The following is a 14,373-nucleotide window of genomic DNA, read 5'->3' as shown; positions in this document are numbered from 1 at the left end:
GTCAATGGTTAATCCAGACCAATTTATTTAGTTGATTATTAAACATATTTTTAACATTTCAAAAAAAGTAATTAGATAGAATAATTGAAAGAAAAGAATGGATAGTTGCAGCCCTACAATGTTTTGTAATTCTCTCTCTCTCTCTCTCTCTCTCTCTCTCTCTCTCTCTCTCAGGTCCATATCTTCCATCCGTGGAGAGCTGCTTCCATATCTAGTGAGGAAACAGTTCTCTAAAAGCACCAATAATGACCACATGACCAAAGATGACACCGCTGAGCTCAACGAGAAGAACAAAGATGGTAAAGCCACACGCAAGCACGCACGCACGCACGCACACACACACACACACACACACACACACACACACACACACACACACACACACACACACACACACACACACACACACACACACGCGCGTAGTGGGTGCTCGGCTATAATATATAGCTAACTTAAATCAAATGCCACCAAAGTGGAAAAAGCGGCACTCTTAAAGGGCCGCTTCACCTCTTTTGCAACCAGATCTTATTTTAATGTTGGGAGACAAGAAACACCTGGGGTTTTTATGTGTTTTTAAGATATTTTAGTATTTCAAAGTGTCTGTGATGTCATGGACACTGGTCTCACTTCTCCCTCCCTAGACTACATGTTGTCTCAGTAAGCCAGCCCTCCCCCTCTCCACAAGGTGGGGCGAGTGCAAGAAATCATTATGGTAATCGTAGTAATCCAGCAGTGAGATCAGTGTCCATGACGTCACAGACACTTTGAAATACTACAATATCTTAAAAACACAAATTACCCACATAAAAAAATGTTTCTTGTCTCCCAAACATAATTGTGTGTGTGTGTGTGTGTGTGTGCGTGCGCGTGTGCGTGCGTGTGTGTGTGTGTGTGTGTGTTACCAGACATCCAGATCTTGTCGGGCGCTGACGAGCCGTGGCAGCAGCTGGCGCAGGAGCGCTCGTGCTGGAACGACCACCGCGGGGACATGAGCGAGGCGTACCACGGAGGACGGCTGCGCTGCTACGTTCACATCATGGAGCAGGGCCTGTGCTACCGCGTCAACACGCTGGCCGCGTACATAGAGGCCAACCGCCTGGTGAGAACTTACCCTACGGGTACATAGAGGCCAACGGCCTGGTGAGAACTTACCCTACGGGTACATAGAGGCCAACGGCCCGGTGAGAACTTACCCTACGGGTACATAGAGGCCAACGGCCTGGTGGGAACTTACCCTACGGGTACATAGAGGCCAACGGCCTGGTGAGAACTTACCCTACGGGTACATAGAGGCCAACGGCCCGGTGAGAACTTACCCTACGGGTACATAGAGGCCAACGGCCTGGTGAGAACTTACCCTACGGATACATAGAGGCCAACGGCCTGGTGAGAACTTACCCTACGGGTACATAGAGGCCAACCGCCTGGTGAGAACTTACCCTACGGGTACATAGAGGCCAACGGCCTGGTGAGAACTTACCCTACGGGTACATAGAGGCCAACCGCCCGGTGAGAACTTACCCTACGGGTACATAGAGGCCAACGGCCTGGTGAGAACTTACCCTACGGGTACATAGAGGCCAACCGCCTGGTGAGAACTTACCCTACGGGTACATAGAGGCCAACCGCCCGGTGAGAACTTACCCTACGGGTACATAGAGGCCAACGGCCTGGTGAGAACTTACCCTACGGGTACATAGAGGCCAACCGCCTGGTGAGAACTTACCCTACGGGTACATAGAGGCCAACCGCCTGGTGAGAACTTACCCTACGGGTACATAGAGGCCAACCGCTGTGAAAGAATATATATTCAAAGATATGTGCCACATTAAAAGAAAAAATCTAAAATAACAGATCTAAAAGCTCATAGCGTGGCACTTTAAAATCAGTGGTTAAAACCTACGGTGACACATGCGTTCCAGGTTTTAATGGGTTATGAGTCCAGGAGGACAGTGGCTTTCAAACGTTTTGGGGCTCGGCCACCCCTGTAAATAAGATTGTCATCCATGGCAAACCCTGAATTATTTTGTTACTTTATAGTCCCCTTACATTTATGTCATGCTAAGGAAGATGTCACGAGGAAAACTTATCCATTTCCCATTAGAAACCTTAACCGCTTGAACCCCAGCATCCCTATTCTCTGGGGAACACACTTCATCCGATCTACAAGCTTGCAACGTGTCACAGGGTGACGTGTTGTGAGCTTGTAGATTGGCCATTTTAGTTCCGAGGAGGATTATTAAAGTGAAGTCATATTGATAAATGACAAATATTACCAAAGTATCCTGCGGCACCTTTTTATTAACCTTCAAAATAAGTCTGGTGTATGTGTCTTTGAGATTTAACAGGTGTGATGGTGCGCCTGTCTGCATTGAAATAAACTATACAACAACAACAACAACTATAAAACTATACAATACAACAACAACATTCTCTAGCGGAAACCTGTGACCCACAGAAAGGTGTTAGCCCTCAGAAGAACCCTCTTGCAGGAGACTGTTCTGGGTCAGAACTTCTCAGAGTTACATTTGATTGGCCCAGTAGTAGATTTGAAAACTTCATAATATGTTTCCGGGTCAAATCTGCTGCTGATCCAATCAAATGAAACTCTGACAAACTGACCCGGAACAGGGAATGTTTGTGAAAAAGGCAACTACAGTTATGAACAGAACCTATTCCACAACGGAAACAGGTCTGCAGGACGTTATTTTGTTTACTTTTTAGCCTTCATGTCTGACTGTACCACGTGCACATGTTTGACTACTACAGTATTAATTATTGATTCAGTCAATCTTCTCCTTCCCTCCATCAGGCTCCTAAACTGTTTGAGGACTCGGCAGTCCATCCGTCTGCCGTCATCGCTGAGAAGACTTTGGTGAGAACTACATTTCACAATAGTGAATAGGCTATTTACCTAACTAACTCACCCTAACTCTACACAATAAAAACCCCACTTTCAAGGCCTAATCAACAGAGGGTCAAAGTTGTGTTTCCTTTACAATTAGTTTATATACGTTATAAACTATTTAAAAACACACAGAAGCACAAAATAATTGCCAGTAACACTTTAGTTAAAGTTCGGGTCTCTGACGCATTCTTATCCCATTTATAATGCACCTAATGGTTTCACAAGGTTTATAATTATGCTCATTACACGTCTTGGTTGAATGCTTGATTCTTATTGGTCAATCGGCGAATTCAGCGGCGTGTTATTTCTGGATAACGACCGCTCCGCTCTATGACGGACCACTGCCCAATCAACGGCTCGGAGCACCTGGCTGCAGCCAGCCGCTGCACAGCTTGGGTTTTATGCCGTACCCGACATGACAGCCGTGTAAACTAACACACAATGTAATTTACGTAACTGAACAACATGCATCTCAAGAATGTTTTTGAAAACATTTTGAAGCGAGAAATAGACAATGCTCTACCCGAAAAAATTCATTCCATTTGATCAGCACTCTTTGGGTCTTCTTTGTTTCCGAGGCGACTCGTTTCCTCTGCGGGGCCAACTTGGAATACTTTACTTACTGTAAGCAGGGAAATACAATTGGTTAATTAAGTAGCCGTGTAATAAGCGGGATAATGTCTGGCTTGGTGGTCATTGTTGGGAGATAATTGACCACTCTCAGACATTATCCCTTACATACTGTAACAACTTATAACAAAGACACTTCAACCCATTTTGACCTGAGATCAGATTCTAGTTTTCTGAAAAAGCTATGTTTCTATGTCAGTCGTTCTTCGATTTTTTCAAAAATAGCAGACCTACAATGAGCTCGTAGATCTGCTATTTCTCAATAGCTAAATTATAACATAATGCTAACACCAAAAGGGGTTCACGCCCAAAATGGGTTAAGTAATGGTTGCGAAACCAGTGAGCACTTACTATGAGACCTAGCAGATCATGTCTGTCTGTCTGTCTGTCTGTCTGTCTGTCTGTCTGTCTGTCTGTCTGTCTGTCTGTCTGTCTGTCTGTCCCGCTTTTGTGCCCATATATGGAGCTGAGTGATTTGTGTCACCATGACTCAGCCATAACCATAGAAGGAGTCCCCAAAGCAGCTATACGTCCAAAACCCAAATATGTACGAGCTGCATTCGCTTCCCGCGTTTGCGCGTCTTACTGGTAGTTATAATGTGCTTATACAGTATGTGCTTGTAATGCAATATGACAAGCGCTTGTAATACTTCCTAAGTTTTTAGTTGATATGAATATTTATAAACATTTATAACGAGTCTTATGAAGCCTTATATGTTAGAATGCATTATAGACCTGACCTTTGAGTGTTACCATATTGCAGAGTCAATACAAACGGGCCGGGTACCCGCGGGTATCCAACGGGCACCCGTGCAGGACTGAGCCATATTGGTACATATACTGTATGATGATGTGTGTATCCCTCCAGGTTGGCTCAGACAGCATCATTGGAGCGTTCTGTCAGGTGGCAGACAAGACGTCCATCAAGAGGTCCACTTTGGGACACTCCACCACCGTGGGAGAGAAGGTCAAAGTCATCAACTCCATCATCATGCACGGAGTCACCATCGAGGAGGGGTGAGGAAACTCTTCTTTTCTTTGGATTATTTATTCTTAAATTGTGAAAATAGCCAATCTGCTATTTTCACTGCTTTTGTGTGACACTTGTCTGGTGACGTTTTTCGTTCATTTACGGAAAATGTTACGAAACAAATAAAACTTAAAATGTTAAAATCGGACATGCAAAGGTTTCTGACGGCGACAAAATTGGAACCAAATGAACACTGAAGATTTTGCTGCTTAAAAAGAACTGAGCATACAAAGTTTTAACTGGAACACAATAAAACTAGTTTGAGAACCAGTGATATAGAGGAATGCTGCTCATCAATGTCACTTCATTCAACTGACCAAGACGGTTTAGCTCAATAAAGTGATACATTGTTCTACCATCTGCGCACTCCCACTCGCTACAGAAACATGCATCTTATAGCTGGCTTTTTCTTTTTACTGAAAATGTATTGACCCTGGCTAACAAAGTATAGGAAGGTTTAACCCATTCTGACCGGGCACCCGTTTTGGTGTTGGCATCATGTTATGCTTTAGCTATTGAAAAATAGCAGATCTACAAGCTCGTAGCGCGCCACCGAGTGGCGCGCTACGAGCTTGTAGGTCTGCTATTTTTTGAAAAATCGAAGAACGACTGACATTTTTAGAATCTGATCTCAGGTCAGAATGGGTTAATCAGACCAGTGTGTGTCCAGTGGAAACCTCGTATGAATCTGATCTCAGGTCAGAATGGGTTAACACATTCAGTAGGTCCCTTTGGATGTGTACACACGTCTTGGAGCTTTTTTTTATTGATATCAAACAAAAAATGTAAACTTCAACAAGCCTCTCGTTTGGAATATCAATGCTTCTAGAGAGACTTTAGCGTGACCATCGCGAGTTAAGAATGGAACATTATGCCTACCGGTTTTTGGTGGGAAACGGAAGGGGGGACCTTTCAGAGTAAAATCTCCGGCACTCGATGTGTTAACTCATTGGAAGCCATGCCCGATCAATTTAATAATGCACGGGTAGACAGGGACGAGATCCCGAGATTTGATCAATTAGCCTTAGTCGAGAGTTTTTTTTTTTGTCAAATATGTTTTTATTGAACAGATAAATTATTACAAACATTATAATATGAAATGCTTTTTTTATGAAACAAAATGAAAGAAAAGATAAAGACAAAAAAGATAAAGAAATCCCTTAACCCTCTCCCACCCATACTGCTCAGTGACATTGCATACTATTATAATAAGATGATAGAAATCTCGTGGAAAACATCTGAAAAGAAAATAGTCGAGAGTTTTAATTAAATTAAATGTACCTTAGCTTTAGCTTCGTCGCTAGCCTCCATGTAAGAAACAGCCAAAATCCCCACGCCACACCGTCTTTAGTAACATTATGGCTCATAATGGGATGAAGTACACTGACCGGAGTCATTATTTGGAGCTACCTGCTCTACAACACATTGATCGGATCGCTAGTAGGCCTCTGTGAGCTTCCGTAGACATGGGTGTATGAGTACTTCCGTAGACATGGGGGTATACTTCAGTAGACATGGGGGTATGAGTACTTCCGTAGACATGGGGGTATGAGTACTTCCGTAGACATGGGGGTATGAGTACTTCCGTAGACATGGGGGTATGAGTACTTCCGTAGACATGGGGGTATGAGTACTTCCGTAGACATGGGGGTATGAGTACTTCCGTAGACATGGGGGTATGAGTACTTCCGTAGACATGGGGGTATGAGTACTTCCGTAGACATGGGGGTATACTTCAGTAGACATGGGGGTATGAGTACTTCCGTAGACATGGGGGTATGAGTACTTCCGTAGACATGGGGGTATACTTCAGTAGACATGGGGGTATGAGTACTTCCGTAGACATGGGGGTATGAGTACTTCCGTAGACATGGGGGTATGAGTACTTCCGTAGACGTGGGGGTATGAGTACTTCCGTAGACATGGGGGTATACTTCCGTAGACATGGGGGTATGAGTACTTCCGTAGACATGGGGGTATGAGTACTTCCGTAGACGTGGGGGTATGAGTACTTCCGTAGACATGGGGGTATACTTCCGTAGACATGGGGGTATGAGTACTTCCGTAGACATGGGGGTATGAGTACTTCCGTAGACATGGGGGTATGAGTACTTCCGTAGACATGGCTGTATGAGTACTTCCGTAGACATGGGGGTATGAGTACTTCCGTAGACATGGGGGTATGAGTACTTCCGTAGACATGGGGGTATGAGTACTTCCGTAGACATGGGGGTATGAGTACTTCCGTAGACATGGGGGTATGAGTACTTCCGTAGACATGGGGGTATGAGTACTTCCGTAGACATGGGGGTATGAGTACTTCCGTAGACATGGGGGTATGAGTACTTCCGTAGACATGGGGGTATGAGTACTTCCGTAGACATGGGGGTATGAGTACTTCCGTAGACATGGGGGTATGAGTACTTCCGTAGACATGGGGGTATGAGTACTTCCGTAGACATGGGGGTATGAGTACTTCCGTAGACATGGGGGTATGAGTACTTCCGTAGACATGGGGGTATGAGTACTTCCGTAGACATGCGGGTATGAGTACTTCCGTAGACATGGCTGTATGAGTACTTCCGTAGACATGGGGGTATGAGTACTTCCGTAGACATGGGGGTATGAGTACTTCCGTAGACATGGGGGTATGAGTACTTCCGTAGACATGGGGGTATGAGTACTTCCGTAGACATGGGGGTATGAGTACTTCCGTAGACATGGGGGTATGAGTACTTCCGTAGACATGGGGGTATGAGTACTTCCGTAGACATGGGGGTATGAGTACTTCCGTAGACATGGGGGTATGAGTACTTCCGTAGACATGGGGGTATGAGTACTTCCGTAGACATGGGGGTATGAGTACTTCCGTAGACATGGGGGTATGAGTACTTCCGTAGACATGGGGGTATGAGTACTTCCGTAGACATGGGGGTATGAGTACTTCCGTAGACATGGGGGTATGAGTACTTCCGTAGACATGGGGGTATGAGTACTTCCGTAGACATGGGGGTATGAGTACTTCCGTAGACATGGGGGTATGAGTACTTCCGTAGACATGGGGGTATGAGTACTTCCGTAGACATGGGGGTATGAGTACTTCCGTAGACATGGGGGTATGAGTACTTCCGTAGACATGGGGGTATGAGTACTTCCGTAGACATGGGGGTATGAGTACTTCCGTAGACATGGGGGTATGAGTACTTCCGTAGACATGGGGGTATGAGTACTTCCGTAGACATGGGGGTATGAGTACTTCCGTAGACATGGGGGTATGAGTACTTCCGTAGACATGGGGGTATGAGTACTTCCGTAGACATGGGGGTATGAGTACTTCCGTAGACATGGGGGTATGAGTACTTCCGTAGACATGGGGGTATGAGTACTTCCGTAGACATGGGGGTATGAGTACTTCCGTAGACATGGGGGTATGAGTACTTCCGTAGACGTGGTGGTATGAGTACTTTCGGTCTCAGGCACAACAACAAAGCTCTTCTTCTCTGCTCAGCACCTAGCGCCCCCTATGGGAACGTGTTCATTGACTTAAAGAACTGATAAATGAATTGATTTTGAATGTAGTGTATTATGGCCAGCTTTAGCCAGTAGCTCCCATGTGCTTCTGTGTGTGTGCATTCGTGTGTGCGTGTGCACAGACGTGCGTACGTGATCATGTGCACGCGCGTGTGTGCGCACGCGCGTGCGCGCGCATGTGTGTGTGTGTGTGTGTGTGTCTTGTATGTGGCGGGGTTACTTGGGTCTTGTTCTCTGTGTTGTGAGGGGTCAAACTCAGCGCCCCGGGCTGACAATGTGTCTATTGGTGTGTGGCCAGCCAGAGACTAGCTCCAAACAAACACACACATATCTGCTCAGATACACAGCAATGCAACATTCATTTAATTTGACCGCGAAGCCCGCTGCTGCAGCTCAAATGATTCTCATTATTTACATGGTGATGCGCGGTGATTTTGCATTATATGCCTTAACCAGTTAAGCCCTGGCCTATAGTATAATGAATTACTATATCTGCCTCAACAGTTCACCATAAGAGACTCAGTGTTGTCTATTCAACGTGCTCTCTTTTCCCCCTATACACCAAATATCTTTGCCGGAAACAGCCCAGTATTTTTGCCTGATGTTAAGCTCCAGTATAGAGATGCTATAGTGTTCATAAACAGTCTCTCTCTCTCTCTGTCCATCTCTGTTAAGCCCCTCAGGGACCCCATTGCTGTCGGGTGGAAGGAAACGTCATAACCGTATAATACTTTCATGATTCTAACGAAGCAAAACAGAAAAGAGATCCGATCTTTGCAATGCGATGCTTTCTTCGAGCTTGTATAGATTTGTTTCTATTTAAAGTAAAAAAAATATGGAGTTAAGGGGTTTCTGCCCTGACAGCAATGACGATGAGGACCCTTGTAATAATGCCTACATCGCTGTGTACATAAAGGTCTTGAACAAGGTCGTAGAGAGGGGGGGGGGGGGGGGGGGTGTGTATGGAGGGAAGCTAGCCAGTATAAGAAAAAAAGAAATAGCAATTCTTTCTTTTCTTTTCTTTGAGGGACATAAGAAGGAAGAGGGAGAGAAAGGAAGGGAAAAGCAAAGCAAGAAAAGCTAGAAAGAGGCAGAATGAGGGGATTAGCAGATCCCGGCCATGTCGCAGAAGCCTCTCGCATTTCTGAACTCTTTTGTTTCGGAACCTGGCGAGAGCCTTGTTGACAAAGCGCTGCGTGTTTGGGACGGAATGGGGGGGAAACTGTGGTAGGGGTCAACTTAGGGAAGGGGGGGGGGGGCATAGGAGGTGTTGGGGCGGTGTGTGTGTGTGTGTGTGTGTGTGTGTGTGTGGGGTGGGGGGGGGGGGGTGGTCACAGCAAGGAGGAGTCCTGGTGTTAGTAATTAGTGGTGTTTCAGCTTGGAGGCTTCTTTGGTGGTCTCTCTCTCTCTCTCTCTCTCTCTCTGTTACAAAACTCTTGCAACTTGTAATCTCCAACTACCACCACTACCACCTAGTCAGTCAGACACACACACACACACACACACACACACACAGTCTGCTGTTTCTCTCCCAACAACCATAACCACCTGAATTGCATGGACCAATGCAAAGTTGGAAACGTGGTGTGTGTGTGTGTGTGTGTGTGTGTGTGTGTGTGTGTGTGTGTGTGTGTGTGTGTGCGTGTGCTGCGGAGCGAAGGGCCAAGCATGTGTGCGTCATTGCCTGGACGAGACATGCGTGTTCTCCAGTGGCTTCCCCAAGCTACCCCCCCCCCCCCCACACACACACACACACACACACACACACACACTGCTCTCCCTGGCTGTCACACACAGGACTGTCTGTGTCTCTTCTCCAAGAATTTTATGGTTTGTGTGTGTGTGTGTGTGTGCGTGTGTGCATGTGTGTGTGTGTGTGGGGCGGTTTGGCACTGCCAGACCAGGTAGTACCATGGCACAAGGTGAATGCCCTCTAACACATATACACGCGCGCGCACACACACACACACACACACACACACACACACACACACACACACACACACACAGCCTTAGTACTTTAATATATATGCTAATAAGGTATCATTACATTCATTTGAGAGTCGTAGTCTGAGGGCCAGAGACGCAACGCAGCATTGTGACTGGAAGGTTGCCGGTTTGATTCCCTGGGTCCAGGAGGTTTGATTCCCTGGGTCCAGGAGGTTTGATTCCCTGGGTCCAGGAGGTTTGATTCCCTGGGTCCAGGAGGTTTGATTCCCTGGTTCCAGGAGGTTTGATTCCCTGGGTCCAGGAGGTTTGATTCCCTGGGTCCAGGAGGTTTGATTCCCTGGGTCCAGGAGGTTTGATTCCCTGGGTCCAGGAGGTTTGATTCCCTGGGTCCAGGAGGGCTACAACAAAAATGTGGGCGCTATGGCAACTGAATGGACGTCCCTGTGGTCACTAACCCATTTAGACCTGAGGACGCATCTGTGTCGCCTTAACTTTTAAGCACTTTAACCATTATTTTAAACTTTAGCTGTTGAAAAATGTTGTGCAAATCTTTGAAATATATTTTCTTTCCCTTCCTTTCTGGGAGGTCCCGGGAACAACATATTTTCAGATGGGCGGCAGCGGCCAAATACAGATAATTCTGGGGCTTCTTGACATGAAAAGGTTTGAGCACCATTGACATAGAAACATAGGTTTCTGGGGCTTCTTGACATGAAAAGGTTTGAGCACCATTGACATAGAAACATAGGTTTCTGGGGCTTCTTGACATGAAAAGGTTTGGCCACCATTGACATAGAAACATAGGTTTCTGGGGCTTCTTGACATGAAAAGGTTTGAGCACCATTGACATAGAAACATAGGTTTCTGGGGCTTCTTGACATGAAAAGGTTTGGCCACCATTGACATAGAAACATAGGTTTTTTTCAGAAAACTGTCGTGATTTGGTAACTGACATTTTGGTAGAATCAGTTCTCGGGTCTTAATGGGCTAATGTGCCCTTGAGCAGGGCACTCGACCCCCACAGCTGCTCCAGGGGGGGGGGAATCTGCTCAGTGGCCAACCGTGGAAGATTGCGGTCACGCTGGGCAACTCCCAAGACCCAATGTGCATAACTGTGTCGAGTGTTGAGCATGGCGTCACTGAAAAAAAGAACATACCCACCACTGTGTGCGCGTGTGCATGCGTGTGTGTGGTGTGTGCACGCGCTCGTGTACAGGGGGAATGGATGGAATATGGACCATAAACATGTTCCTACCTTCCAGCGGGCATCATTGAACCGCAAACAGGGGGGGGGGGGGGGAGTGGGGAAATAATGTGTAGCACTGCCAACGCTACCACCACAGCAAAACATTTAACTCCTGCCGTGTTCAAGCTTTCACCAGCTGGTTCCATCAAGCTATGGTACCGGCGAGCAGAACCGCAGGCTCCGTGCGAGTCCCCCAGATGACAGGATTCGTTTTATGCTACATTTCTTAACCCATTTTGACCTGAGATCAGATTCTAAAAATGTTCTTCTACATCCTGACTGTTTTCGTGAATAAGCCGTTTTTCTATGTCAGTCGTTCTCAAACACTTTCATGTCCCTTTTCACGATTCTTCAAAAATAGCAGACCTACATGCTCGTAGCGAGCTTGTAGATCTGCTATTTTTCAATAGCTAAAGCATTACATAATGCAACACCAAAAGGGGTTCCCGCCCCAAAATGGATTAATGTTCCAGTTCTGAGCTGACTTTGAGAACAACGAACAAAAAAAGGGAGTTTGTTCATATAAACATGAAAGCTGCCGTTTCAGGCCAGTTTTATTGGTTTGAAATCCAGAGCCAGGAATGGCTACATACTTATATATTCGCACGGCTGACATTTTTGCTCTTATGTCATACTCGGCGGTGTATGTTAACACAACCTCCATCGCTGTGGTAGACATGGGCAGAGTGCTCTTTTTGGTTCATGTGAGATAAATGGTAAATAGTAAATAAATGGTGCATTTATATAGCGCCTTCATCTAAGGCGCTTTACATAGATTGTGCATCGATGACAGGGGAAACCATGCAAGGCACCAACCAGCACATCGGGAGCAATTTGGGGTTCAGTGTCTTTGCTCAAGGACACTTCGACACTAACTCTGGGGGAGCCCGGGGTTCGAACTATAGCAACCTTGCGGTTACCGACCGGCCACTCTACCCCTGAGCCACCGCCGCCTCGTTGGAGATAACCTATATAATATAATATGCCCATGGATTAAAGTTCTCAGTCGCCATGACTGATTTCAGTCATTTGGATTCCATAACCCATTCTGACCTGAGATCAGATTCATACGAGGTTTCCACGGGACACACACTGGTCTGATTAACCCATTCTGACCTGAGATCAGATTCTAAAAATGTCAGTCGTTCTTCGAATTTTTAAAAAATAGCAGACCTACAAGCTCGTATCGCGCCACTCGGTGGCGCGATATGAGCTTGTAGATCTGCTATTTTTCAATAGCTAAAGCATAACATGATGCCAACACCAAAATGGGTGCCCGGTCAGAATGGGATAAAAGCCAGCATGTCTTGCATGGAAGTGTGTTGCACACCGAAAATAGATCTACAGACATATTGAGAGAGAGAGAGAGAGAGAGAGAGAGAGAGAGAGAGAGAGAGGGGGGCTGTGTGAATATGATCAATATATTTATTTTTCATGGTCAGTTACAGAACTGTAATTCTTGTGTGTGTGTGTGTGTGTGTGTGTGTGTGTGTGTGTGTGTGTGCGTGTGTGCGTGTGCGTGTGTGTGTGCGTGCGTTTTCAGGTGTAATATCCAAGGCAGTGTGATCTGTAGCAACGCTGTTATCGGTAGAGGAGCAGACCTTAAGTACTGTCTGGTGGAAATGGTCAACGCATAGAACCAGAGGGTAAGAGACACACACACACACACACACACACACACACACACACACACACACACACACAGTCTGTGCCTTCCTCATACAGTAGATGGTTAGAATATGAAAGTGAGATGCAATCTGTCATCACTCTTATTTGGCTAAATTGTCTTTAAGTGTCTCTAATTTGCCCTCTTTTATTATTAAAAAACTATCTGGGTTTCTTCCATAAGCAATTTCCTGACCACAAGGAAATAGTTTATTGCTTATACAGTTTAACAGTAAACTTTATTGTTTATTGTGCGGGTAGCTCAGTCGGTAGAGCACTTCGCCCATTGGACAAACACGGTGGTCGAAACCCGGCCAAATTGACTATATTTTAGAGCGGCCATTGTGCGCTCGCGTCATGTTTGGGTGGCACTATAAGTATGACTTAAGTGCAAAATGGCCGCCGTGTGAATGTGGTGAATCAATGTTAACCCATTCTGACCTGAGATCAGATTCATACGAGGTTTCCACTGGACACACACTGTCTGATGAACCCATTCTGACCTGAGATCAGATTCTAAAAAATGTCAGTCGTTCTTCGATTTTTCAAAAATAGCAGACCTACAAGCTCGTAGCGCGCCACTCGGTGGCGCGCTATGAGCTTGTAGATCTGCTATTTTCAATAGCTAAAGCATAACATGATGCTAACACCAAAATGGGTGCCAGGTCAGAATGGGTTAAAGGGCCACTTCACCCCTTTTGCAAGCAGATCTTATTTTAACCCATTTTGACCTGAGATCAGATTCTAAAAAAAAACATATTACCCACATAAAACCCCCCAGGAAAGTGTTTCTTGTCTCCCAAACATAATTAAAATAAGATCTGGTTGCAAAAGGGGTGAAGTGGCCCATTAACGCAGCGTGTGAGTAAGTCCTGGGAGCCAATGGTATAGGTGCTGTGCGCCATCTCCCAGGGGTCTAGCTTATGGAAAAGGGATTAGTCACCCTCATTCTCACCTCACAGTACTGCCAACAATGAGCTTCCTACTTATTGTCCAAAATGACGTCAGTGTACTGAAACAATAAATATCTCAATCAAGAAAACTGTCAAATGGAACAATATGTTACCCCGAGCGTCCCTTAGTGCATTCTTTAATGTAAAAATAATAATAAAATAAAATCATAATACGCTGATACCGATACTGTCCCAGACCTATGATAGACCAACAATATCTGCTGACCATTACATCATGAGTCAGCAGATAATATTAGACCGATATATTGGACGGGCTCTAAAGTATATTTGATTCCCAAATATTTATACATATCCCTGAGAACCGTAAAGATTGTTTTATGTCGGTGTAGAGTGACGTTCTTCCTGCATCAGGCCAGTTATGTCATTGACACCCCATTTGCTCTTTTTTTCCACATAAACTGACTGACCACAAAACAAATACCTCAACAGTATTAAGTCA

At 45.5% G+C, this 14,373-nt stretch overlaps 1 protein-coding gene across 1 annotated transcript in view; it reads left to right on the top strand.

The window, feature by feature from the left end:
- Positions 1-14,373, top strand: part of eif2b3 (eukaryotic translation initiation factor 2B, subunit 3 gamma) — a 68,457-nt gene that overhangs the window by 47,668 nt on the left and 6,416 nt on the right. Inside the window, exons 7-11 of the mRNA XM_080778472.1 lie at positions 175-299; positions 906-1,099; positions 2,813-2,875; positions 4,407-4,555; positions 12,839-12,941. Coding sequence (XP_080634598.1) covers positions 175-299; positions 906-1,099; positions 2,813-2,875; positions 4,407-4,555; positions 12,839-12,932 — 625 coding nt within the window. The 3' untranslated portion in view covers positions 12,933-12,941. The remainder of the gene's footprint in view (positions 1-174; positions 300-905; positions 1,100-2,812; positions 2,876-4,406; positions 4,556-12,838; positions 12,942-14,373) is intronic.

The sequence above is a fragment of the Protomyctophum bolini genome, assembly GCF_963924005.1.
Source record: "Protomyctophum bolini genome assembly, chromosome: 12".
Classification (NCBI taxonomy): Eukaryota; Metazoa; Chordata; class Actinopteri; order Myctophiformes; family Myctophidae; genus Protomyctophum; species Protomyctophum bolini.
This window is presented reverse-complemented; position numbering and strand designations above follow the sequence as displayed.